Source organism: Oryctolagus cuniculus, chromosome 11 (assembly GCF_964237555.1).
Source record: "Oryctolagus cuniculus chromosome 11, mOryCun1.1, whole genome shotgun sequence".
NCBI classification, from domain to species: Eukaryota; Metazoa; Chordata; class Mammalia; order Lagomorpha; family Leporidae; genus Oryctolagus; species Oryctolagus cuniculus.
In genome coordinates, this window is record NC_091442.1 from 10543171 (window position 1) to 10565900 (window position 22730).

General features: G+C 64.6%; 1 protein-coding gene, 1 long non-coding RNA gene and 1 other non-coding gene across 6 annotated transcripts in view; 1 reads left to right on the forward strand and 2 right to left on the reverse strand.

Annotated features, from left to right (window-relative positions):
* On the forward strand, nt 1-20281 carry PEDS1 (plasmanylethanolamine desaturase 1). 4 transcript variants are annotated; one of them, XM_070051693.1, is made up of 6 exons: nt 1-228; nt 5575-5694; nt 15302-15393; nt 16230-16374; nt 17228-17440; nt 20042-20281. In XM_070051693.1, the coding sequence occupies exons 1-6, from the start codon at nt 105-107 to the stop codon at nt 20068-20070; spliced, it is 723 nt and encodes a 240-aa protein (XP_069907794.1). In that variant the 5' UTR covers nt 1-104; the 3' UTR covers nt 20071-20281. The 4 variants fall into 4 exon arrangements, with proteins under 4 accessions (XP_069907794.1, XP_069907792.1, XP_069907793.1 ...); XM_070051691.1 differs by lacking the exon at nt 20042-20281 and adding an exon at nt 18947-19919 and having other exon boundaries at nt 3-228; XM_070051692.1 differs by lacking the exons at nt 1-228; nt 20042-20281 and adding exons at nt 2960-3084; nt 18947-19919.
* Nucleotides 12453-12576, reverse strand: LOC138844502 (small nucleolar RNA SNORA40). The gene has a single exon (XR_011380378.1). It is a non-coding gene; the product is annotated as a small nucleolar RNA SNORA40 (small nucleolar RNA).
* The window catches only part of LOC138844276 (uncharacterized), a 9295-nt gene continuing 6398 nt past the window's right edge, over nt 19834-22730 (reverse strand). Inside the window, exon 2 of the long non-coding RNA XR_011379836.1 lies at nt 19834-20249. This is a non-coding gene — a long non-coding RNA (uncharacterized lncRNA). The remainder of the gene's footprint in view (nt 20250-22730) is intronic.

Genomic DNA, 22730 nt, shown 5'->3' on the forward strand with positions numbered 1-22730 from the left:
TGGGCGGTCATTGGGCGGCGTGATCTCGCCGCGGACCCGCGGCCCTGCCGCCGCCGCCGCCGCCGCCGCCAGCAGAGCGCACCGGGCGGGCCGGGCGAGTGGCCATGGCGGGCGCCGAGGACGCGCCGGGCCAGCAGCCGGAGCTCGACGAGGACGAAGCGGCGTACTGCCGGCGCTGGGGCGCGCAGCACGCCGGGGCCCGCGAGCTGGCCGCTCTCTACTCGCCAGGTAGGACCTCCGGCCGCCCCCCCACTCCGGGCCTGCAGGCTGGAGCCCAGGCTGCTGACAGCGACCCGAGCTCCCCACGTCGGAACCCCAGCCCCGGGCCCACATGCGGAAGTCCAGTCTCGGCTTCTAACTTGCAGATCGCGCGCCGGGGTCCGGGACCCCGCCCCAGCGCCCCTCCTGAGCCCGGGGCAGCCCCGGGCCCGGCGACTTGCCGGCTGTAAGGACGCTCCCCAGGTCCCGGAGCTACGGAGTCAGCTACCCGGGCTACAGCACAGCTCCGGTCGCACCCACAGCTCTGGAATCCGGGCCCCGGGGCGCCTCCGCCTGCAGTGAGCGCCTCTGGACTTGGGGACCCCCCCAGGACCCAGTCCAAGCCCGAGGCAGCCCCTCAGCTCTAGACACGGTCCCCAACCCCCTGAGAGCCACACCTCATCCCGGCCTCCCCCCACACCCGGCGCCCCAGACGCCCTTCCGCCAAGCTTCCGTGGCTGCAGACCCGGGTCTCCTCCCCTCCCCCAACCCTCCAGCGGGGCGCAGTCGCCCTCACCCCATATTCCTGCCTGCTCGGGAGTGGGAAGATGCAGACCCCTGCGCACAAGGCTCAGCTCCAGCCCGTGTCCCCCGACCACACACACATCCTTGCGTTTGCTGCCTTCCACGGGACTAGGGGTGTGGGGCCCCCACCCTCCCCAGATGGCTTGCTCCCCGCTCACCCTCACCGGCCAGGTCCCCACTGTTTGTGCTCCCACAAGCACCAGCCCTCTTCCCTTCGCTGGCTCCCACGGGAACCCCCAGAGGGCCCAGGTCCTGGGGGGGATTTAAGGAAGTGCCTTTGAGGGCTAGGAGTCAGGTGACTGGACACTGCTGGGGGCCCCCTGCCTGGGCTTTGTTTGTCAAACATTCTGACATCTTCCCTTGCCTGGGGCGGTGCCCTCCTTGGCCTCCTGCCCTGGCTGGCCTGGGTTTGATGCGGCCCCTGCCACAAGTGTACGTGACCTTGGGCCACTTGGTGTTTCCTCCCTGGGTCCTAACTCACCGGATACTGGCCTGGCCTTGCGCCTCCATGCTGGCTGTGCAGTGTCCCAGCCTGGCTCTGACCCACCCCTGCTCAGGCTGTACCCAGAACACCCAGCCTGTGGCTTGACAGCTGGGGTTGACGGCCACTCTGGCTGTGGAGCTGTGTGACCCAGGCCGAGCCTCTGCCTCTCTGAGCCACAGTGAGCTAAAGCTGCCCTACCCCTCGTGTTGTTAGGGGGAGGGATGGACCACCCACTCTGTCACCCCAGTAGTCTGTGGGGTCATCTCCCTCCCCACCTGAGAACTGAGGACGAGGAGTCAAAGCCCTCCCACCCCTGTCTTTTATTTTTTAAGACTGCTTTATCTGAAGGGCAGAGTGTGACAGACGGATCTCTCCGCGGGTTTGCTCCCCAGATGGCCACAACAGCTAGGGCTGGGCCGGGCTGAAGCCAGGAGCTCCATCGGGGTCTCCCACGTGGGTGGCAGGGCCCAGGGACTTGAGGCCTCGTGCGCTGCTCCCCGGTGCACCTGCAGGGCTGGCTCAGGAGTGGAGGAGCCGGCTCTCCGCGGGCCCTCCGAAGTAGGATGGGATGTCCACGCTAACTGTGGGCGTCACAGCGGTAGCTTCACCTGCTGCGCCACAGAGCCTGCCCCAGGCCTCCCCTTGGAGGCCAGCTCTGCCCACCCAGGTGACCCCTGCCAGCCCAGGTGCCTCCCGGGCACTGTGAGCCTCCCCAGGGGACTGCCATCTGCCCACGCCCAGGGTCCCCAAGTGCCCCTGGTCCCCTGCAGGCCTCTGGGGGCTGAGGCTGCGCCAGCCTCATGGCACCCCAGCCACAATCAGGGCCCCATCTCCTGAGCGCAGGAGGGGTGCGGGAGACTGGCCAAACTGGTTTCTCCAAATGTCCTTCCCTTTGGCCTTGCTCTTTGCCTCTGACCCTGGCCTTGGTCTTGGAGCAAGAAGTGCCTCGGCCTCTCTGGGCCTGACCTGTACCGCGAGGGACCCAGCTCCGTGGACAACGCCCCGGCCGTCACCCAGGCGCTGAGCAAGGAGACGAGTGGGGACGATGCGGGGACGGTGCCGGTTCCACAGGGCGGTTAAGGCCTCTCTAAGCGGGGGCATCGGAGCAGAGACCGAGGAGAGAAGGGGGCAGGGAACCCTGAGGATGCTCTCAGAAGCATCGTGTGGGTCAGGGAGGCAGCACGTGCAAAGGCCCGAGTGGGGAGGCTGTGGACGGGAGCGCAGGAAGCGGGCAGGGAGGGAGGAGCCCAGAAGTGGAATCCTGGAGATTCCTTGGGCCCCAGTGGTCAGGCGGTGACAGGGACGCTGACGGTGGGTGACAGGGCGACCTCCGCTGGGGATTCTCTTGACGTGCTCGGTTCATCCTCACTGTGGCCTCTGAGGGGCCCCTGCTCTTAGCTCCGTTTTCTAGAGATGGGAGCCCCGTGATAACACCGCGCACACACGCACACGCGTGTACACACGTACACGTGCACGCGCCTAATGCCATGCTGCTTGGGCTTGGGCCAGGTCCCTGAGCCCAGGCATAATCCGTCAGACTTACCAGGAGCGCCCAGTCCGCCCCAGCACCGCGCCCCCGGACGGGACAGTCCATGAGCGCTGAGCAGGCACCGTCCCGAGTCCCACAGTGGGCCACGACAGGGCCGGAACCGGAACACAGGTGGGAGGTGTTCTAGGTTCCGCGTTCTTAGCCTTCACCGTGGAAGCGAGCCAGCCAGGCGTGGGTGTGTGGGAAGGGCACAGGATACCAGGTCACCGGAACAGCATGTGTGCGTGGCCCATGGTGGAGCGAGCGGGCCCAGTGTGTGCGGGGAGCTGTGAGTCGCATGAGCAGGGTGTCGCGGGGCCGAGGGCCTGGTGAGGGCCGGGGCAGAGGCTGCGTGTCTGGCCCAGGCCTTGGGACCTGGTGCTATAGCGGCTCCTTCCCAGCGCTCCACCTGCTCCAGCCTGAGTGCAGGGGTTCGAGAAGGGCCCCGGGAGCTTGGCCCAGCCTCTCTTGGCTGCTCAGGGCAGCCACCTCTCTGGATCCCCCTGTCCACCCACCCTGGCCAAGCCTGGATGCCCCTGCCTGGGGACTCCTGACGTGGGTGTGAGAGCAGCGAGACATCTTCCTGGCCCAGACGCTCGAAGCAGGGCCGCAGGTTCGGTCCCCCGCAGGGGCCCTGCCGAGGCCAGAGGACCCCCCCACCCCCCGGGGCTGAGCTGTCTCGCTCTCTCCTCACAGACCACGGTCTTTGTCTTCTCTCTCCCTCTCCCCGCCTCTCCCGGTCTCTCTTTTCACTCCTGTGTCTCCCTCTCTCTGTCTCATCTTTCCGTATCTCCAGTCCCTGCTGTCTCCCTCTGTCTTCCCGCATCTCTCACCCCCGTCCCTCTCCTCCCTGCTGTCCCTCACCCTCTTCTCCTCTCCTCCCTGCTGTCTCTCACCCTCGTCCCCTCTCCTCCCTGCTGTCTCTCACCCCCATCCCCTCTCCTCCCTGCTGTCTCTCACCCCCGTCCCCTCTCCTCCCTGCTGTCCCTCACCCTCGTCTCCTCTCCTCCCTACTGTCCCTCGCCCCCATCCCCTCTCCTCCCTGCTGTCTCTCACCCCCATCCCATCTCCTCCCTGCTGTCCCTCACCCCCGTCCCCTCTCCTCCCTGCTGTCCCTCACCCCCGTCCCCTCTCCTCCCTGCTGTCTCACCCCCGTCCCCTCTCCTCCCTGCTGTCCCTCACCCCCGTCCCCTCTCCTCCCTGCTGTCTCACCCCCGTCCCCTCTCCTCCCTGCTGTCTCTCACCCCTGTCCCCTCTCCTCCCTGCTGTCCCTCACCCCCATCCCATCTCCTCCCTGCTGTCCCTCACCCCCGTCCCCTCTCCTCCCTGCTGTCTCTCACCCCCGTCCCCTCTCCTCCCTGCTGTCCCTCACCCTCGTCTCCTCTCCTCCCTACTGTCCCTCGCCCCCATCCCCTCTCCTCCCTGCTGTCCCTCACCCCCATCCCCTCTCCTCCCTGCTGTCCCTCACCCCCGTCCCCTCTCCTCCCTGCTGTCTCTCACCCCCATCCCCTCTCCTCCCTGCTGTCTCTCACCCCCATCCCCTCTCCTCCCTGCTGTCTCTCACCCTCTTCCCCTCTCCTCCCTGCTGTCTCTCACCCTCGTCCCCTCTCCTCTCTGCTGTCTCCCTCTGTCTTCCCGCGTCTCTCACCCCCGTCCCCTCTCTTCCCTGCTGTCCTTCACCCTCGTGCCCTCTCCTCCCTGCTCGGCAGCTGTCAGAGGTGCAGGTGTTTGGGGCTTGGCTACCCCGCGTCCCGAAGAGCCGGGCCAATGCGAAGCCTGTGGCTATGGCCTGTCCCCGGGGAAGCAAGATGGCGGAGGCCTGGCGCCAGGCCTGCCCTGCCCCCCACACCCTCCACCCAGGGACTCGGGCCAGCTGCAGTGTCTCCTGAAATCGGCCCAGGACACCCACGCTGCCAGGCCGGGGCTGGCTCAGCCGCCAGCCAGAGGACAGCAGAGCCGCTCATGTCCCAAGCAGAGCGCTTGCTCTCGGCCAGCCCCGGGCTGCCCATCTGAACAATGACAGCATTTAGGCTGCCTGACCCCCGGCCCTGCCAGGCTGGTGGGCCATGCTGTGACTTGAGACAAGTCCTTCTGTCTGGGCAGGCCTGGTTGGCCCCCGAAGGCTGGGGCGAGGGGTCCCCAGTGTACGGGCGATGGAGAGTGCTCCTACTCCACGCCAACCCAGCACGCTCTGGGCCTCAGTTTCCTCATCTGTGAAATGGGATCCTATGCCACCTTTCTCCAGGGAACTTCAAGCTCGGGCTCGAAGCCTCAGACACTGCAGGGGCCAGGCCAGGGCTGCCACTGAGGCGAGCTGCCTGATGCGAGGCCGCAGGAAGCGGGCAGTGTTAGGATCAGGCCAGGGTGGACCCAGAGCCCTTGGCCAGGCCTGGGGTGACCAGAGCTCTGTGTTCTCAAGGGAAGCAGGAAACTGGGACGTTTGCTGATTTTTAACTCTAGCTCATTTTTTTTAAAAACCCGAAGCAACACATGGGGGAGGCCAATTTGCAGCGGCCCTGGGGTGTGGGATGCCCTGGGAGCCTGGTGCTGGCCGTGGGACAGGGGCAGTGGGTGGGCCGCCCCCGGAGCCTGGTGCTGGCTGTGGGACAGGGGCAGTGGGTGGGCCGCCCTGGGAGCCTGGTGCTGGCATGGGGCAGTGGGTGGGCCGCCCCGGGAGCTTGGTGCTGGTGGCAGGGTGGGGGCAGGGTGGGAAGCCAGGGGCTCTGTCTGTCTGGGGGGGGGGTCCCCTGCCCGCACTCACCTCCGCCTCCCCCCGCAGGCAAGCGCTTCCAGGAGTGGTGCTGCGTGGTCCTGTGCTTCAGCCTCATCGCCCACAACCTGCTGCACCTGCTGCTGCTGGCCCGCTGGGAGCACACGCCCCTCGTCATCCTGGGCGTCGGTGAGTTCCTGCCTCGCCTCGCTTTCCCCGCGGCCGGGCCTCCCTGGGGGTGCTGTGCGTGTCCTGGAATCAGGTGCACACACGGGCAAGCCCACCTCTGTCCTGCGCTCGGGCCCCACACCTGCGCGTCGCCCCCACTTCCTCTCTTTTCTCTGACACTCCACATGCAAACCAGCAGCGAACGCTGGTGGCTCCAGTGTCAAGTTTGCACCCAGAATCCAGCCATTGCCCCTCCCCTGCAGGGCAGGCTGTAGGCCGGGCCCCTCTCTGCCTGGACAGTTTCTGCCACCCCCCCCACCCCCCACCACCGCGCCTGCCTCCCTGCCCCCTGCCGTCTGCAGTGAGCGCCGGGCGCCTGAGGGGCCGCAGTCAGAGCGGCCGCCCCTGGGTACTCAGAAGGAGAGCAGCCCTCCCAGAGTCCTGTGCAGCTCGCTCCCGTCCCCCCTGCTCCCGTCCTCCCCCCTGCTCCTGTACCCCGCTCTCCTCCCCCCTTCCCCTCCCCCCTTCCCTCATCCCCCTGCTCCCCTCCCCCCTGCTCCGTCCCCCCTACTCCCATCCCCCCATTCCCCTCCCCCCTGCTCCTGTCTGACCACACCTCCAAGGCTGCTCTAGGGCTCTCTCAGAGGTTGCCTCCTCAAAGAGGCCCTTCCTGACTGCCCCTCCAAAAATAGCAGACTCCACCCCACCCTGTGACACGGGTGCTCATTCATCTGCCCCCCCCAAGATGTCCGCTCCACACGGGGGAGGTTTGTCTGCTTCATTCCCCGCTAAGCCGCAGCCCCAGGAACCTGGCACCTGGCAAGTGCCCACCTGCTGCGTCGGTGAAGGAATGAGCTGAACTCTTTTACAAAAGATTTATTTATTTTATTCGAAAGGCAGAGTCGCAGAGAGAGACAGACAGACAGAAAGGGCTTCCATCCGCTGGTTCGCTCCCCAAGTGGTCACAGTGGCTGGAGCTGCGCCGATCTGAAACCAGGAGCCAGGAGCTTCTTCTTGGTCTCCCATGGGGTGCAGGGCCCAAGCACTTGGGCCATCCTCCACGGCCTTCCCGGGCCACAGCAGAGAGCTGGATTGAAAGTGGAGCAGCCAGGACTCGAACTGGTGCCCGTATTGTGTGCTGGCGCTGCAGGTGGCAGCTTAACCCACAGCACCGGCCTTGAATGAGCTATGATTTATTGGTGCCACCCTAGTGTGGCTGTCGGGCAGTCCTCACTCGCCCATGGCCTGGGAAGTGGGTGCCGAGGTGGTCAGTGTTTTTTGGAGGAGGGCCAGGCCGGAGCCGCGCTCAGAGCTGCAGCCAGGGGCCGGCTGGGCTGGCTGGCCGCTGCCTCCACGCCCAGGCCCCGGGGGACGGTCGCCTTCTTCTCTGTCCCACTTCTCCCTCCTCTCTCTTACTGCGCCCATGCCCTTCCTGTCCTGGGCTTCCCGGCGAGCGGAGGGGGCAGCCGTGCCCTGGTCCTGCCTGGCCCTCCCTGAGGGGTTCAGCTCCCACAATCTCATTAAAAGCGCGCTGGCCTCCTAAGCCAATAGTGCTCAGGCCGCTAATTGAGCCATCTGGGTCTGTGGTGGGGGAGAGCAGCTGCAGGGGAAAGAGGTTAACCCTTCCAGCGCTGGGGAGCCCGACACGCCCCTCCCCTTGCACCCCAAGGTTGAGCCCCGAGGCCTCTGGGCTGGTGATGAGCAGGCCTCAGTAGACAGACCTGGGTTCAAGGCCCAGCTCCACCACCTCCTGGCTGGGCGGCCTCAGCCTGTGCCCCGCCTTCATGACTGCTGTGAAGGCGGAATGGGGGCCCCTCGGGGCTGAGAAGAGGTGGGGAGGGGTCTGGCCGCCTGTACTGCCCCCCCCCAGCATGTGCTCAGCCTCCCCAGCCAAGGTAACAAGAGCTGGGCTGCGGGCCTCTCCCAGGCCCCTAGCCCTGAGCTGGGCCATTGCACTCTGCAGCAGCCCTGTAAGAAGCCCCAGGTCGCATCCCTGTGAGGCCCTGAGACCTGCCTGCCCCCAGACAGGAACCCCTCCTCCAGGGGCCGTGCAGGCCCTGCGGTGCTCGGAGCCTGGAGCGGAGAAGGGGACATCCTCGCCAAGCAGGCCCCGCGGGTCCCCGCCTCCCCGAGCATCCAGCTCCGGCCCGGGAGCCTGGGCGGGCGGCACCGCTTCCCCATCTCGCGCCTCTGCCTCCCGGCTGATAAGAGACAAGTCCCCTGATAGCTGTGTTTGCGCAGTCCCCAATCGATTCAAATAGCCGCCCTGATTTGTGTGTGAACGCGCAGGCGGTGAGGGCACCATGCCAGCCCCTGGGCCCGCCTCTACCATTGGTATCTCCTCGGAGCTCCTGGCGCCCTGGGCAGGCCCCGGAAATCAGGGAGGGCAGAAGCTCCCTAATAAACCCAGCCACACGACCCAGCGACCCAGCGGGAAGCAAGGTGTCGATAAGGGAATAAGAGAGCAGAGGCGCGGTGAGGGAGAGGGCTGTGCAGATATCTGGGGGGGTAGGGGGTCCAGGCAGGGAAACAGCAGGTGCAAAGGCCCTGAGGCTGCCGTGGGCCCCGAGTGTCGGGCGTGGAAAGCCTTGATCAGAGGAGAGCAGGCAGCTACCGCTCACTCGGAGCAGCAGTGAGCCAGATGGCGGAGGGCCTTGGGGTCCGTGGTCTGGACTCTGGGTTTTATTCCGCCGGCCTCGAGAAGCCATTAGTGAGTTTTCCTCAGAGCGACTTCATCCAGTGCTGCTGGGAGATGAGGTGGGAGTGGGGAAGACCAGGGAGGAGGCAGCCAGCGTGGTGCAGTGAGGGAAGGTGGTGGGCGTGGCTGGACGTGCCGGGGGCGGGGGGCACTGCCCCGAGAGCTCTGGAACGTTTGCCAGGATGGCAGGAAGGCACGGAGGGGCGGATTCTCAGGCCCCACGGCAGCGCGGACCTGCCTGGGAAAAGTCAGGACAGCCGGCCTCGGGGAGATGCCACAGGGATCGCCAGGTGCCCCACGCCCCAGGCGGGCCGCAGCCAGCAAGGGAGGCTCCCACGCGGGGGAGGAGGCCTAGGGAGGGGTGGCCTGGGAAGAGCAACCCGGTGCACCTGTGAGGTGAGGGACGCGGGATCCGGCCACGTGGAGGTCACCAGCAGCTGCTGCGACCACGGTGTGGGAGTGACGTGGAGCAAATGAGTGACAGGCTGCCCCGAGCGGCAGGGGCAGGTGAGTCAGGTGGGCGGCGACAGCGGTGGCCAGATGCAGGTCATGGCAGATGCAAGCCGGGCCCTGGCTGAAAGGTGGTAAAGCCGGTCTGGACCCCGGCACCCTCTGCGGTGGCCCCTTCTGTCTCTCGGCCACTGAGCAGCTCCACACAGGCAGGGACTGGGAAAGCCCCCCAGGGAGCCCAGAGTGACAGCCCCCATCCCCTTCCCGTCCCAGTGTCTGCAGGGTGAGGCTGAAGCCGCCCCGGCGTGAGTCGGCCACCAGCCGCCACCACTGGAACAGGGACAAAGAAGGTTCTGTGTGGCTGTCTCTGCCGCCCAGACCCGCCCCCACGACAGGCCCCCAGCCGCCTGGCGTCTCCTCCCTTCTCATCCAGTGCCATTTCGGCCGTCTGTCCAAAGCACCTGTCCCCTGTGCCCCGCGGCCTGGAGAGAACAGGTGTTGTGTCCACGTGGGCTTCTGTGCCCTGGGCCGGCCTGGAGCCCAGGGCATGGGGCATTGTCCCTGTCCCGCCCTCAGGGAGGACCCCAGCCCTGCCCCTGCGCCCTGTGACCTTGAGTCGTCCTTCCCTTGGGAGCCTTCTGGAAGGCTGGGCCCTGGGCCCGCCCGTGCCTGGGAGCGTGAAGGGAGAGACTGCGGGGTTTTGTTCGTAGACTTTATTTTTAGAACAGTTTTAGATTTATAGAAAAATTGAGCAGCTAGAGCGGAGTAGCCGCAGGCGGCCTGCCCGCCTTCCTTAGGATCCTGTTTGTTACAATGTGTGCGGCTGTCTGTTACAATGTGTGTGCACCCAGCCGGGTGGGGGGGGATACATTGTCAGGGGCCGCAGTCCCCGCCCCCCCGCCGGCCTGCTGGTTTCCTCCTTTTCCACCTGACGTCTGCTCCAGGAGCTCGCCCAAGACACATTTTTCAAGATTTATGAATTTGCAAGGCAGAGCTACAGGGAGACAGGGAGCTCTTCCGTGCGCTGGCTCACTTCCCAGATGAGGCCAGGCCAAAGCCGGGAGCCCCGCCCTTCATCCGGGTCTCCCCTGTGGGTGTCAGGAACCCAAACACTTGGGCCATCTTGCACTGCTTCGGCAGGTGCGCTAGCAGGGAGCGGACCGGAAGCAGAGCAGCCTGTCACGGCCCTGTCGGCTCTTGCCCGTGGCGGGTTCCCAGCGTCCCTGGGTTTGATGTCCTGGGTAGTGAAGGGGGGTCTGGCCGTGCGTTTCGTCAGATGCCGCTGTCGTGGGATCTGCCTGGTGTTCTCCTCCTGCAGAGTGGGGTGATGGGTTCAGGGGAGCAAACTGGAACACGCCGTGACTTAGCCACCACCACGCTGGCCCTGCTCACCTGGCCGAGGTGGCGCCTGCCGCCTGCCGGGAGTCTCCCGGACCGGCCCTCTGTGGGAGGAAGCCCCTGGGCCCCGCCCACACTGAGGAATGGGGAGTTAGGCCCCCCCAGAGCGCGCGTCAGTGTCAGCCATTGCCACAGCACTGCTTTTCTAATGCTGTTTTATCATCGTCACCCGTGAGGATTAAATGTTCAGGACGATTAAGAAGATAAGGAGTGGAACCGCCTAGGCCTGGCCTTGGCACAGCTTAGGGATTAAGGAGATAAAACATTTAAGAGGCTGGCACGGGCCTGGGACTGCGGGCACTCGGCTTTAAAAGAACACACCTTGACAGGCAGGGAGTGAGTTCAGACGGAGCCTGGTGCCACACCTGCCTTCGCATGGCCGGGCCCAGACACCCCGCCAGAGAGGCTCGCGGATGGTGGAGAGCCCCTGGGAGACAGCAAGAAGCCTGGCCCTGAGGAGCAAAGCCAGACCCAAAAGAGCGCCCCCCCCCCCCCAGGAACCCCTTCACAGGCAGTTCTAGAACAGGCGGGCTCCGTGTCCGCCAGTGCCGGAAGCGATTCTGGGTTTGCACGCAGCAGTGCCGGGAGGCAGCCTGTGGCAGCCAGAAGTGCCCCGTACCGGGCGTCAGCACGCTGGGGCCCCAGGACGGAGAGAGTAGGCCGGGAAGACCCCACCCCACCCTGGACGTGCTGTCGGTGTCGCTGTCGCGTCCAGCCGCAGGGCCGAGCGGCTGCTCCCGAGGCCGTGCGGCCTCAAGGCTGGGGGGATTTACTGTGTGGCCTTTGAAGAAAGTCTGCCAACCCCTCGCAGTCTGCTGAGGTGTAGAATCTGTGTCTTTTAAGAATGACAAGAGAAGACAAAGAGAGAGGTCTCCCACTGCTGGTTCACTCCCCAAATGCCCTCCACAGCCAGGGCTGGGCCAGGCCACAGCCAGGGGTCTGGAACTCCGTCTGGGTCTCCCAGCAGGGTCCCTCGTTCTTGGACATTGTCCGCTTCCCCTAGGCGCGTCCGCAGGACGCTGGGCCAGCACCAGAACCAGCACGTGACCTGGGATGCCGGCTTCACAAACGGCAGCGCACCGCGTCGCGCCGCAGCGCCAGCCCTCGGCTGTGGGTTGTTTGTTTATCACTGCCGAGAGGTGTGTGGGTTTCTCTGTTTGTGTTTTTGCTGTGGGGCGCTAGGGAAAATGTATTTAAAGTCGGCCCCACTTACTGAAGGCGTTTCACGAGTCGCTCATCGGCAGCACCTCGGTCCCTGTACAGCTGGAGGCGGGGTCTCCCTCGGGGTCGGAGCTGCACTTCCCGGCCGGCTCCCTGCCACCGAACCTGGGAAACCCAGATGGAGTTCCAGGCTTCTGGCTCCCGGCTTCAGCTTTGCCCCAATGCTGGCCGGTACGGCCATTTAGGGAGTGAACTAGCAGAGAAAGCTTCTCTCTCTCTTGGCCTTTCAGATAAATAACATTTTAAGTTACCTCCAAGGGGCAGGCAACGGGCCTGTTGGTAAATGAGCCATTTGCAATGCCTCTGACCCAGATCTGAATGCCGGGGTCATGTCCCACCTGCAGCTCCTGGCCCCAGCTTCCTGTCATGTGCACCCTGGGAGGCGGCAGCTGATGGTGGCTCAGCTGCGTGGGTCGCTGCCACCCATGTGGGAGGCTTGGGTGGAGTTCCCAGCCCCACTGGGTCCCCGCCATTGCAGGCCCTCGGGAGCGAGCCCGTGGGTAGCAGCGCTGACTCTGTGTACTTGGCAAACAAATCCCCCAAGGGGGCCCTGCTGCCTAGCCCGCGTGGTCCCCTCAGCCCCACCCCCCCGTCTTTCACTGGGCTTTGTTCACAGGCCCCCCGCTTGAATGATGGACCTACAGGTGACAACCTCACAGTTCCGCTCTGGGAACCCTGGGGTTCTAACTTCTTGGACCGGTTTAGCCTAGGGTCGTGGTTGGGAGAGATGGATCCCTCGTCCACACTGGCAGGAGTTCAGGGCTCCTCATTCCCGGCATGCTCTCCAGCAGGGCAGACCCGTGGGCTGCGCCTGCGCCTTCCAGCTCAGGACGTCCCGACCCCCAGATAAAGGCTTTCGAAAGCCAGGGCGGTCCGGACGCGTCGTGGCAGCATGAGACTCGGGCCGCTGGATCCACAGCCCCGGCTTCTCCCTCTTGCCCCGGGTTCCCTGCGGCCCCAGAACCAGCTCTCCCGGCTCTCAGGGCTCGCTCCCTGCAAACTGGCTCAGACGAACGCGGCTTCCTGTGTGTTACCAAACTCCTACGAACCACCAGGTCTGGGTTGCAAACAGCGATTTGTTTTTTGCACCTGTCTCTAAGGCTTTGTCCACAGTTAAACAGAAATACACACGTGCTAAGGGGTGCAGCCGAGAGGCGAGAAAGGGAGCTGGCTCGGCAGGCAGAGCCACCCGCCTCCTCCCGTCGCAGGCTGCCACTTGCCAGCCCTGGGACTGCCCCGCGGGAGGAGGGAGGGGCCGTGGCCGGGCAGCCGCCTCCCGGCCCTTCTTTGTCTTCGCCTCCCCAGCCTTCCAGCCCTGCCCGCCTCGCCTTGGTTATCGCTCTGGGCATCCTCGCCCAGGAGTGGGCTGCTCTCCCGGGGTGGGGCCTGGACACACGGCCCCTGTGGGCCGTGCTGAGCCCTGGCCTGCCCCAGCCCAGCCTCTGCGTGCTGCCCACCCGCTCCGATCCCCAGAGCCTCAGGAAGCTGGGTCACCCCCTCTCCTCCCATCCCTCCCACGTTCAGCATTCCTGGGTGCAGGTGCCAGGGCCTCTGGAAAGTTCCAACGCCTCAGGCCACAGAAGGGCGAGTCCGTGGTGACGCTGCACTCCTCCCGTCCTCTCGGGCCCCACCCCGCCTCCCAGGGAGTCGTCTGGGACCTGCAGAAAAGCAGCCGCCACAGTGCCCCAAGGCCCTGGTTCCTGGGCCTCAGACATGTGGTTCACACAGAGCAGCCGAGTCGGGGGGCAAGGGGTGCCCAGCAACTGCGCCGTCTTCCTCGGCCTCCCTGGCGAGCCCAGTGCCGGCGCGTCGGACTGCAGGGCTTGGTGTGCCGGACCGCAGGGCTTGGTGCGCATAGGTCCTCGCAGGCTGTGCCTTAGCCCCGTGACTGACTAACAGCGATGCCCCAGGGCTTGCTGTGTGCCCAGCACCGGACTCGGTGCTTTGTTGAGCCCCCGGTGTGTGTCAGGAACTGGGGCGCAGCCACAGCGGAAGAGACGGAGGTCCCGGCCCTCGGGGAGCTGGCAGCCGTGTGCAACAGGGGAGATGACAAACGAGTGAAAAGGAAGTCGCAGGTGACACACGCCTGGAGGACTGTCCAGGGTGTGTCGGAAGATTCTAGATCGGCTGTCCAGGGAGGTTGAGTAAAGACACGAAGGAGGCGAGGGAGTGAGCTGCTGCATCTTGGGAAAGAATGTTCCAGACCAAGGGAACAGCAAGTGCAAAGACCCAGAGGCACGGAAGGGCATGCAGGGTTAGGGGAGAGGAGAAGGGAGGGGGAGATGGTGCTGGGTGTCGCCCTGGGCGGACGCCGGCTACACAACTCGGTTTCCCCATGTGTACACAGTGCGGTGCATCCGGCTGTGTTAGGCTCGGACCTCACAGCAGGTCAAGAGCCCGGCCTGCCTGCTGCCCTGCGCCTGACCTGGGCCCGGTTACTTCTGCTCCCAAGCCTGTTTCCACCTCTCTCTCCCCCTCCTTCTCTTTCTCTCTCTCTCTCTCTCTCTCTCTCTCTCTCTCTCTTCCTTCTTCTCTCTCTCTCAAAGATTTATTTATTTGAAAGGCAGAGATACAGAGAGAAGGAAGAGATCTTCCATCCACTGGTTCACTCCCCAAATGGCCACAATGGCCAGGGTTGGGCCAGGCTGAAGCCAGGAGCTTCTTCCAGTCTCCCACATGGGTTCAGGGGCCCAAGCACTCAGGCCATCTTCCACTGCTTTCCTGGGGCATTAGGGGGGAGCTGGATGGGAAGTGGAGCCGCCGGGACTTGAACCGGCGCCCATGTGTGATGCTGGCACCGCAGGCAGAGGCTCAGCCGTCTACATCACAGCGTGGCCCCGTTTCCCCTCTCTCAAGTGGGAAATGCCGCGCACCTGCAGCCTGGCCCGAGCGAGTGCTCAGCGGAGGCGGCTTCTGCCTTCCCCCCATCACCAGTCCCCGCGCCCCAGGAAACAGGCACAGAGAGGTTAAGTGGCTGTCACCCAGCAGCTGAGTGATGGCACTGACGTTTGAGTCCAGGTCCAACAGCTGGAGCCCCCCGGGGAGCAGCGACGTGGAGTTTCTGCGGGACCCCACTCTGGTCCTGAGCAGAGTGCCAGCACAGGCAGGGAACCGCCTGCACCTCGCGGTGAGGCTGCGCGGTGAGGCTGCAGGCGCCCGCGTTCCAGGAGCTCCGGCGGCAGCTCCGGATCAGGCTCCCCGCCAGCACAGACTCTGCAATCAGTGACAGCTTGGGGGCGCTGGGCTCCTGCCACCCACCTGGGACGGAATTCCACCCCCTTCGATGGAATTCCCAGCTCCTTGCTTCCTTGTCGCCTGGGCAGGGTCATCGCCGGCATTAGGGGAGTGAGCCTGTGTGTGCGAGATCTGTGTGCCTGTGTGGGTGTTTGTCTTTCTCCGCCTCTCAAATTAAAAACAAACAAGAAGCTGGAGGAAGGGGAGCGCCCATCTTTTGGTCCCTGGAGGCGGGCAGGTGCCTCTGACACGGAACCCACAGAGACAGTTCTCAAGCCCCAGGCAGCCCCGGGGCAGAGCGGGCGTTGCTGTGTGGGCCAGCTCCTGCCAGGGCCAGGCTGGGCTGATCTGAGCATGCCCAGTGTATTCTCCCAACTCCCCTAGCGGATGGGACCCGGCCTCTCCCGTGGGGCAGACGGGGGCCAGCAGGGTTGGGTCCGAGCCTCCATCCACAGGGGTGGAAATGTTTCAAGAAGAGACGCCTTTCCCTAAGGAACGAGTGAGTGAGCAGGCACCGAGTGGGTGAATGAATGAGTGACTCCCGGGACGGGAGGGAGGTGTGGGCAGGGATGGGTCCCCCACCCCACATACCCGCCTGCCCCCGGCTCACCCTCTCTTTGTCCACAGTCGCAGGGGCTCTCATTGCTGACTTCCTGTCCGGCCTGGTGCACTGGGGTGCCGACACGTGGGGCTCCGTGGAGCTGCCCATCGTGGGGAAGGTGCGTATTCCAGGCTTGCATGCCGTGGTTGTCCGATAGGAAAGGTGGGAACCGTCCCTCCCAGACCACAGAATTAGACGCTGTGTCTCACTGTTTTAGTTGGATTTTATCTTGGCTCAGTCAGACTTTTTTGGTTGTAGAAAATCCAGGCCATCCTGGCCAGACCGGATAAGGATACTGAGTGGTCTGAGGATTTGAGGGGCAGAGCCAGAGCCAGCTGTGGCCAGCAGGACAGGGGCGGAGCGCACCCTCCAGCCACAGGCTTGCTGCGTCTCCCTCTGCTGTCAGGGCGGCCTCTAGCTGCCTTGCAACACCCTTGCTGTCAGCTCCCAGGAGCAGAGACCCTCTGCATAGTCTTTCCCAGAATTCCAGCCAAAATCTCATGGCTCACCCCCATTGGCCCAGCTTGGGTCACATGCCCGTGTCTCAGCCAATCACGCAGGCAGAGGAATAGAGTGCTCTGATTGGCCAGGCCTGGATCATGTGCTCCCTGCCAGCCCGGGGTGGGGTCAGCCCTATCAGGATGAGCAGTATCAAAGGTTCCCACCAGTTCCTGCGAGGGCTCCTCAGTGGGGGAGGGCAGCAGTTGTCTCCAAGTCCCCTCACAGCAGATATGGGGCGACCAGAGCCCAGCGGGGACAGGATCAGCCCAAGGGCTCCGCCATTGCAGCCGCTAGACCTGGGCCCTCGAGGCCGGCTGGCTCCGTGTAGGCCATGCTGGGTGGAGGGAGCCGTGGGAGCAGCAGCCGGGCCAGTGTGTTCCGTGGCCGGGGAGAGCCGGGACCGCGGCCTCGGGCTGACTGGCGGGGTGCGGCTCCCCTCCCCGCCCTCCCCAGGCTTTCATCCGACCATTCCGGGAGCACCACATCGACCCCACAGCCATCACGCGGCACGACTTCATTGAGACCAACGGCGACAACTGCCTGGTGACGCTGCTGCCGCTGCTAAACATGGCCTACAAGTTCCGCACCCAGAGCTCCGGTGAGGCACCTGCTGGGAGGGGCCCGGGAGGGGGGCTGTCAGGGACAGAGATGGCCGGATGCCCCTGGTGGGCGGGCATGTGGGTGTGAGGGAGAGAGGGGGAGGGAGTCCCCCAGCAGGTACTCCACTTGGAGCCTCCGCTCCCTCCATGTCGGGGAGGTAGGCTGGGACCAAGCCCCGTGCTAGCAGTCAGCCCCTCGCTGCTCCTCAGGCAGCCTCCCTGGGGGCAGAGGTGACCTGTGGGGTTGGGGGACAGGTGCTGTGGCGCGCCCGCCCCCTCCCCGGGCTGCACCCATGCCTGGCTGCTGGGCGGGGCGCTGCCTGCAGAGACTTTGCTGGGGGAGGCACCACCTGGCGCCTCGGGCTCAGTGGCTGAAAGGCCCAGTGAGACCTGGCCCTCCGCCTCGGAGCCACTGATGCCCCCAGAACTCCCACGGGGTCAGGCACGGGTGCCCCTGCACCCCTGGAGAGACTCCAGACAGATCCCACGCGTGGGACCCTGTCTCAGGCCCCGCTCCTGGGCACCCGGGCAGAGGCACTGTCCCCGCACGACTGATGGGGAAGTTGGGACCCCGAGGCGCAGGCTCACTGGACCCACGTCCGTGCATTCAGAAGTGGCAGAGCGGCCGGGAGCCAACTCTGGCTGCCTCCGTTATGTGCCCACTGCACAGAGAGGGAAGGCTGAGGCCCGGAGGAGGAGTCTGAGTGCCTGCGGCCAAGCAGAGGCTGAAGGGAGCCTGGGGGCTGTCCCAGCACAGCAGCTGCCCGGGGCGGACGGTGGGGGCCAGGTGGATGCTGGCCCCCCGACCCCCGCCGTGTGACAGCCGCACGACCCCTCCCCGCCCCACCGCAGAGGCCCTGGAGCAGCTGTACCCCTGGGAGTGCTTCGTCTTCTGCCTCATCATCTTCGGCACCTTCACCAACCAGATCCACAAGTGGTCCCACACCTACTTCGGTCTGCCGCGCTGGGTCACCCTCCTGCAGGACTGGCACGTCATCCTGCCGCGCAAACACCACCGCCTCCACCACGTCTCGCCGCACGAGACCTACTTCTGCATCACCACAGGTGTGGCTCCCGTGGGGTCGGGGGCGGGGGGGTGGCGGCCCGGCCCAGGTGATGCAGGCCGTGCTGTGGACACGCGCTGCTGGGGCACCCTTGACGTGCCTGCGCTCTGAGGGCCAAGGTCACAGCGCTGCACAAGCCCCTAACCCCTCCCGTGTCTCAGGGAGCTGGGAGTCCAGCCCCCAGCCGGCCGGCGGATACTTAGTGAGCACCACGTATGCGCCAGGCACTGCTCTGGGCTCAGCATCCAGCCGTGAGCAGAGGCCGAATCCCTCCCTCATGGCACCGGCTCGGGCTGACCGCGATGGAGGTCGGTAAAGAAAGACCTGGACAGCTTTGCCCTGCAAGTAGGGTGGGTAGGGAAGGCCACGCTGCAGAAGGACGTTTGACCAAGGAGCAGAGCAGATACTGGAGGAGGACCACTCCGGGAAGAGGGAGCAGTAGGTGCAAAGGCCCTGAGGCTGGAACACCCCCGTGTGGTGCCTTGGACAGCAGCAAGGAGGCTAGTGTGGCTGGAGTGGAGGGGGCATGGCAGCCGCCTGTGTGTAGAGGTCAGAGAGCGGAGCGTGGAGGGACCTGCGGCTGGAAGGGAGCAGAGGCCCCGGCTGGAGCACCTGGCGCACTGAGCTCAGCCAGGAGGCCCGCAGCTGCGGTACCAGGGCGGGACCGTGAGCACCAGCAGTGGCTGCTCTCCCGAGGATGGAGGTGCTGTCACTGAGGCCATGCTCTTCCCTCGGGAGCCTCGGACTCCCCGGCGGGGAGTGGGGCAGCCGTTCCTTCCCACGGCGCCGTCTCCAGGCCGAGCGCGGGTGGCAGAGGGCAGTGCGGAGGGCTTGGCACGCAGCAGGTGCTCCACCGCGCCAGCCGCAACTCTTGAGTGTGTGAGTCTTCCCGGGGGCAGAAGCTAAGCTGGGTCTTGCAGGTTAACAGTCTGGCGCCCTGGAGGGCAGGTGCGGGATTAGATCAGCTCAGGCAGGGCTGAGTTCAAATCCCGACGCGGCTGCCTGAGCTGGGCTCCTGGAAGCGGAAGCCCAGGAGGATCTGCCCGGCGTGGGGAGGGAGGCTGCACCAGGGGCGAAAGAGGATTTTGAGCGGCACTGATTGAGCGCCCGCCCTGTGCCGGGTGATCTGCCGGGGCCCGAGCTTGGCAGTGGGAGAGCGTGGGGCCCAGCCTGTCAGAGGTGGCGTCCTGGCTGGGGAGAGCCAACTCAAAACAGGAAGACAGGGCTAACGACGTGGGGTGGGGTTATGGTAAAGCAGAGGAAGGTGGCGTGGGACAAACCAGGGGCGCCGCCTGGCAGACTGGCACTTGGGCTGCCGGATAAGCCGCTGTGCCCAGCACAGATGGGAAGTGTGCGGTAAGGAAATGACTGGGGTGGGGGGGTCGGAAGCGGGAGGCCCCCGTTGCTGGATTTCCCAGCTGGGCGCCCGCACCTGCAGGCCAGCTCCCACCCGCCCCCCTGGGGCTCCCACTCCCCGACTCAGCCCCCGGGCCGTTCCCACCGGCAGGCTGGCTCAACTACCCCCTGGAGAAGATGGGCTTCTGGCGACGCCTGGAGGACCTCATCCAGGCCCTGACGGGCGAGAAGCCGCGGGCGGACGACATGAAGTGGGCGCAGAAGATCAAGTGACTCCTCCGAGCCGCTGCCTGGCTGCCAACCTCCCCCAGTCCCTGAACCGAAGCCATCTGCCAAACTGCAGCCTCCCCGCCCCACCCCAGGCGGAGAGACGCCCCCTGGGCTGGGCCCGGGCACCCCCGCCCACCCCTCGTGACACAGAATACTTGAGCCACTGATTTTCACTTCCTTCCTGTTTCCTTGCCTCGGGCCCCGCCCAGCCACCTGAGCTGCGCTGCCAATCCTGGCTGCCGAGGGAGCCCCGCCCCGCCGGGCAGCCTGCTGTGTGGCTGACGCTGGGGTCGGTGAGCCACCTCTGTCCTCCTGTCCGTCTGCTCCCAGGGGTGCAGGGAGCTCCCAGGCACAGCCCTGTGTCCCCAGAAACCCACCTGCTGCACATGGTCGCTGGAGGCGTGGGGGAAGGGCGGAGGTGGATGCAGAGCCAATGCCTCGGGCCCAGCTTGTCCACCCAAAGGCCCCGGGGCAGCCTGCTGGGAGAGGCCCCGGCAGGGAGCGGCTGCAGTCTCCTGTCTGGGACCCCTGCCCCTCCCCCATGCGCCCTCCGCCGCCCGGCCCCGTGACTCGGGCCAGATGCGCGGTTTCCAGTCTGAGGCTGCGTTTGCGCAGTCCCTGCCCAGGGTCTTAGTCGTGTGGACGAGGACACGGCTTCCCCCGTGGCCAGGGGTGTCAGGAAGAGGGCGGCTTTTTTGGGGTTTTTTGTTTGTTTTTTTTTTTAAAGGTGCTTGCTTGTTTAATGTAAATAATAGAAAGCCTTAATATCTTTTCTGTAACACGGAGTAATATTTTACTGTCACGTTTTGGATGTACATAATATATTTGTAACAAAGCAGCAAGAGTCTACTTAACCTTGGCTGCCTCGTGGTGTTTCCTGGGCGGCTGGGGTGAGGGGGGAGTTAAGGAGCCTGGAGGGTGAGGCCCCACCCCCGCCCGGCTGCCCCCAACCCTGGCCTGTGCCATCTGCTCGCAGACAGCTGGGCCGAGGACCCCGACGGGTGAGGAGCGGCCTCTCCGGTTGGATCGTGACGGCGGTGTCACAGAAGCCGATGCCTGTTCTTGAATGCCTTTAGCGAATGCTCAGTGGCACCCAGTGTGTGCCAGGCCCCGGCCTGGACCCTGGGGTGCGCAGGGAGCGGAACAGCGAGGACCTGCCCTGGTGCCGCGGTGGAGCCGGCCTCCTGGAGAGAGACAATAAACATGCGTGAATGCACACAGAGATTCAGATGGTGCTTTGTGGAGAGAAGCAAACAGGATGGACCTACACCGGAAAGCAGGGCTGGGGCCACGTGGTGGTGGTGGTGGGCCTCCGAGGAGGTGCTGTGAGAGCCGGGGCCGCCAGGGAGAGCACCAGGGGAAGAGGCCTCTTGCTGGGATAGCGAGTGCAAAGGCCCTGTGGCAGGAGCACACTTGAGGTTTAGATCTGGGGAGGCGGCCAGAGTGACTGGAGCTGGACTGGAGCGGGGAAGTTTGTTAACCCAGAGCCCCAGACGCCGGGGGGCTGGGGAGCCACGGCCTGCCCGTCTCTCTTTCTTCAGGTTTATTTATTCTTATTTTTTTGGAAGGCAGAGCAACTGAAAGACAGGGAGACCTTCCACCCACTGACTCGCGCCCCAAATGCCTGTGTCAGCTGAGCTGGGTCAGGTGGGAACTCACCACCCCCATCCAGGGCCCCGCCGTGGGTGGCAGGGTTTCAGGCACTTGGGCCGTCCTCGGCTGTGTTCCCAGGCACATTAGCAGAGCAGGCAGAACTTGAACCCGTGCTCGGAGGGGCTGCCGGCACCGCAGGTAGCGGCTTGAGCCTCAGCGCCCCAGGCCTGCCCTGCATGGGGTACTGCACGGGTTCCGCGATTCTAAGGCAGCTCCTATGTGCTGGGCACGGGGCGGAGCATGAACGCCGCAGACCTGACGCCAGTCTGGGCTGGATGGGCTCTGCGGTGGGAACGCGAGAAAAACCCCGGGAGATGGAGACGATAAAAGCTGCAGGATAGTCACAGGTGGGCTTTTTTTTTTTTTTTAAAGATTTATTTATTTGAAAGAGTTATATAGAGAGGAGGGGAGGGGAGGGGGAGGTGGGGAGCGGGAGAGAGAGAGAGCGGTCTTCCATCTGCTAGTTCACTCCCCAATTGGCCACAATGGCTGGAGCTGCACTGATCTGAAGCCAGGAGCCAGGAGCTTCTTCCAGGTCTCCCACGTGGGTGCAGGGGCCCAAGGTCCTGGGCCGTCCTCCACTGCTTTCCTAGGCCACAGCAGAGAGCTGGAGCAGCCGGGACTTGAACCAGCGCCCATGTGGGAACCAGCTTTACCTGCTACGCCAAGCGCCAGTCCTATAACCTCATTTTCTTTAAAGTTTGCTCAGAGCTACATCTGTGATTTGTGACTGGAGTTTTTATGTATGAATGTATATATTCTTTTTTTTTATGTTTTGACAGGCAGAGTTAGAGAGAAAGGTCTTCCCTCCCTTGGTTCACCCCCAAATGGCTGCTATGGCCGGCATGCTGCACTGATCCGAAGCCAGGAGCCAGGTGCTTCTGGTCTCCCATGCGGGTGCAGGGCCCAAGCACTTGGGCCATCCTCCACTGCCCTCCTGGGCCACAGCAGAGAGCTGGCCTGGAAGAGGGGCAACCGGGACAGAATCCGGCGCCCCGACCAGGACTAGAACCCGGGGTGCCGGTGCCGCAGGCGGAGGATTAGCCTAGTGAGCCGCGGCACTGGCCTGTATGTATATATGCTGAAGGCAGAGCTAGAGAGAGGGAGAGACGGAGAGATCTTCGATCCACCAATTCACTCCCCAAATGATTGAAGCCAGGAACCTGGAACTCCATCCGGGTGTCCCACGTGGGCAGCAGTGCTAGGGCCATCTGCTGCTCTCCCAGGTGCTGTAGCGTAGTAGTCATGACTCAAACCCATGCTCCAATAGTGGACAGTGGTGTCCCAAGCAGCAGCTTAATCCATGGTGCCACAGCATTGACCCCTGTGTTACTCTCCTGAGACTCCACACTGGACTAGCTCAACGATCTCCTTGGGGAAAGCCTTCCCAGCAGGTGCAGTCAGAGTCCCAGGGCAGGCTCTCATTGGCCAGGATTTGGTCACATGCCTAGCTCTGAACCAATCAGCTTTGCCTGGGAGTGGAGTGTTCCAACTGGTCACCTAGAGTGGCAGGGATTGGACCAACCCCTTCCAAGCCAACAGAAGGGAGGAAAGTCCCCAGGAGGATACTCGGGCCACATGACAAAAACCCCGTGGTGGCTGGGGCAGCAGTTTGGTTTCTTGTTCCCGGGCCCTTCCAAACGTCCCCTTGAGCCAGCAAGAAACCTCCACCTAAGTGCAGAGAAGCCAAGCCACTTGCCCGAGGCAGAGAGCCCGTCCAGGCAGAGCCTGACTTCTCCTCAACACCGGAAGCTACAAACCTAAGACTGCTTGTCCACACCACAGCGAGGTGTGTCTCAAGTTAGGGCTGCCGGGGAGATCGGGGCCTTGCAGGCACGCGCCTCCGGGGGCAGGGCAGAAGGGTGCCAGTCAACGTCCAATGAACGCTCTCTCGTGCCCGTGGGCAGCTGGCTCTGGCCCCGCAGCTGTGCGGACTCCTGCATTATTTATAGGTGGGGAAACAGGCACGGAGCTCCTGTACCGTACCTGAGGCCACAGGTGACCCAGTAGGA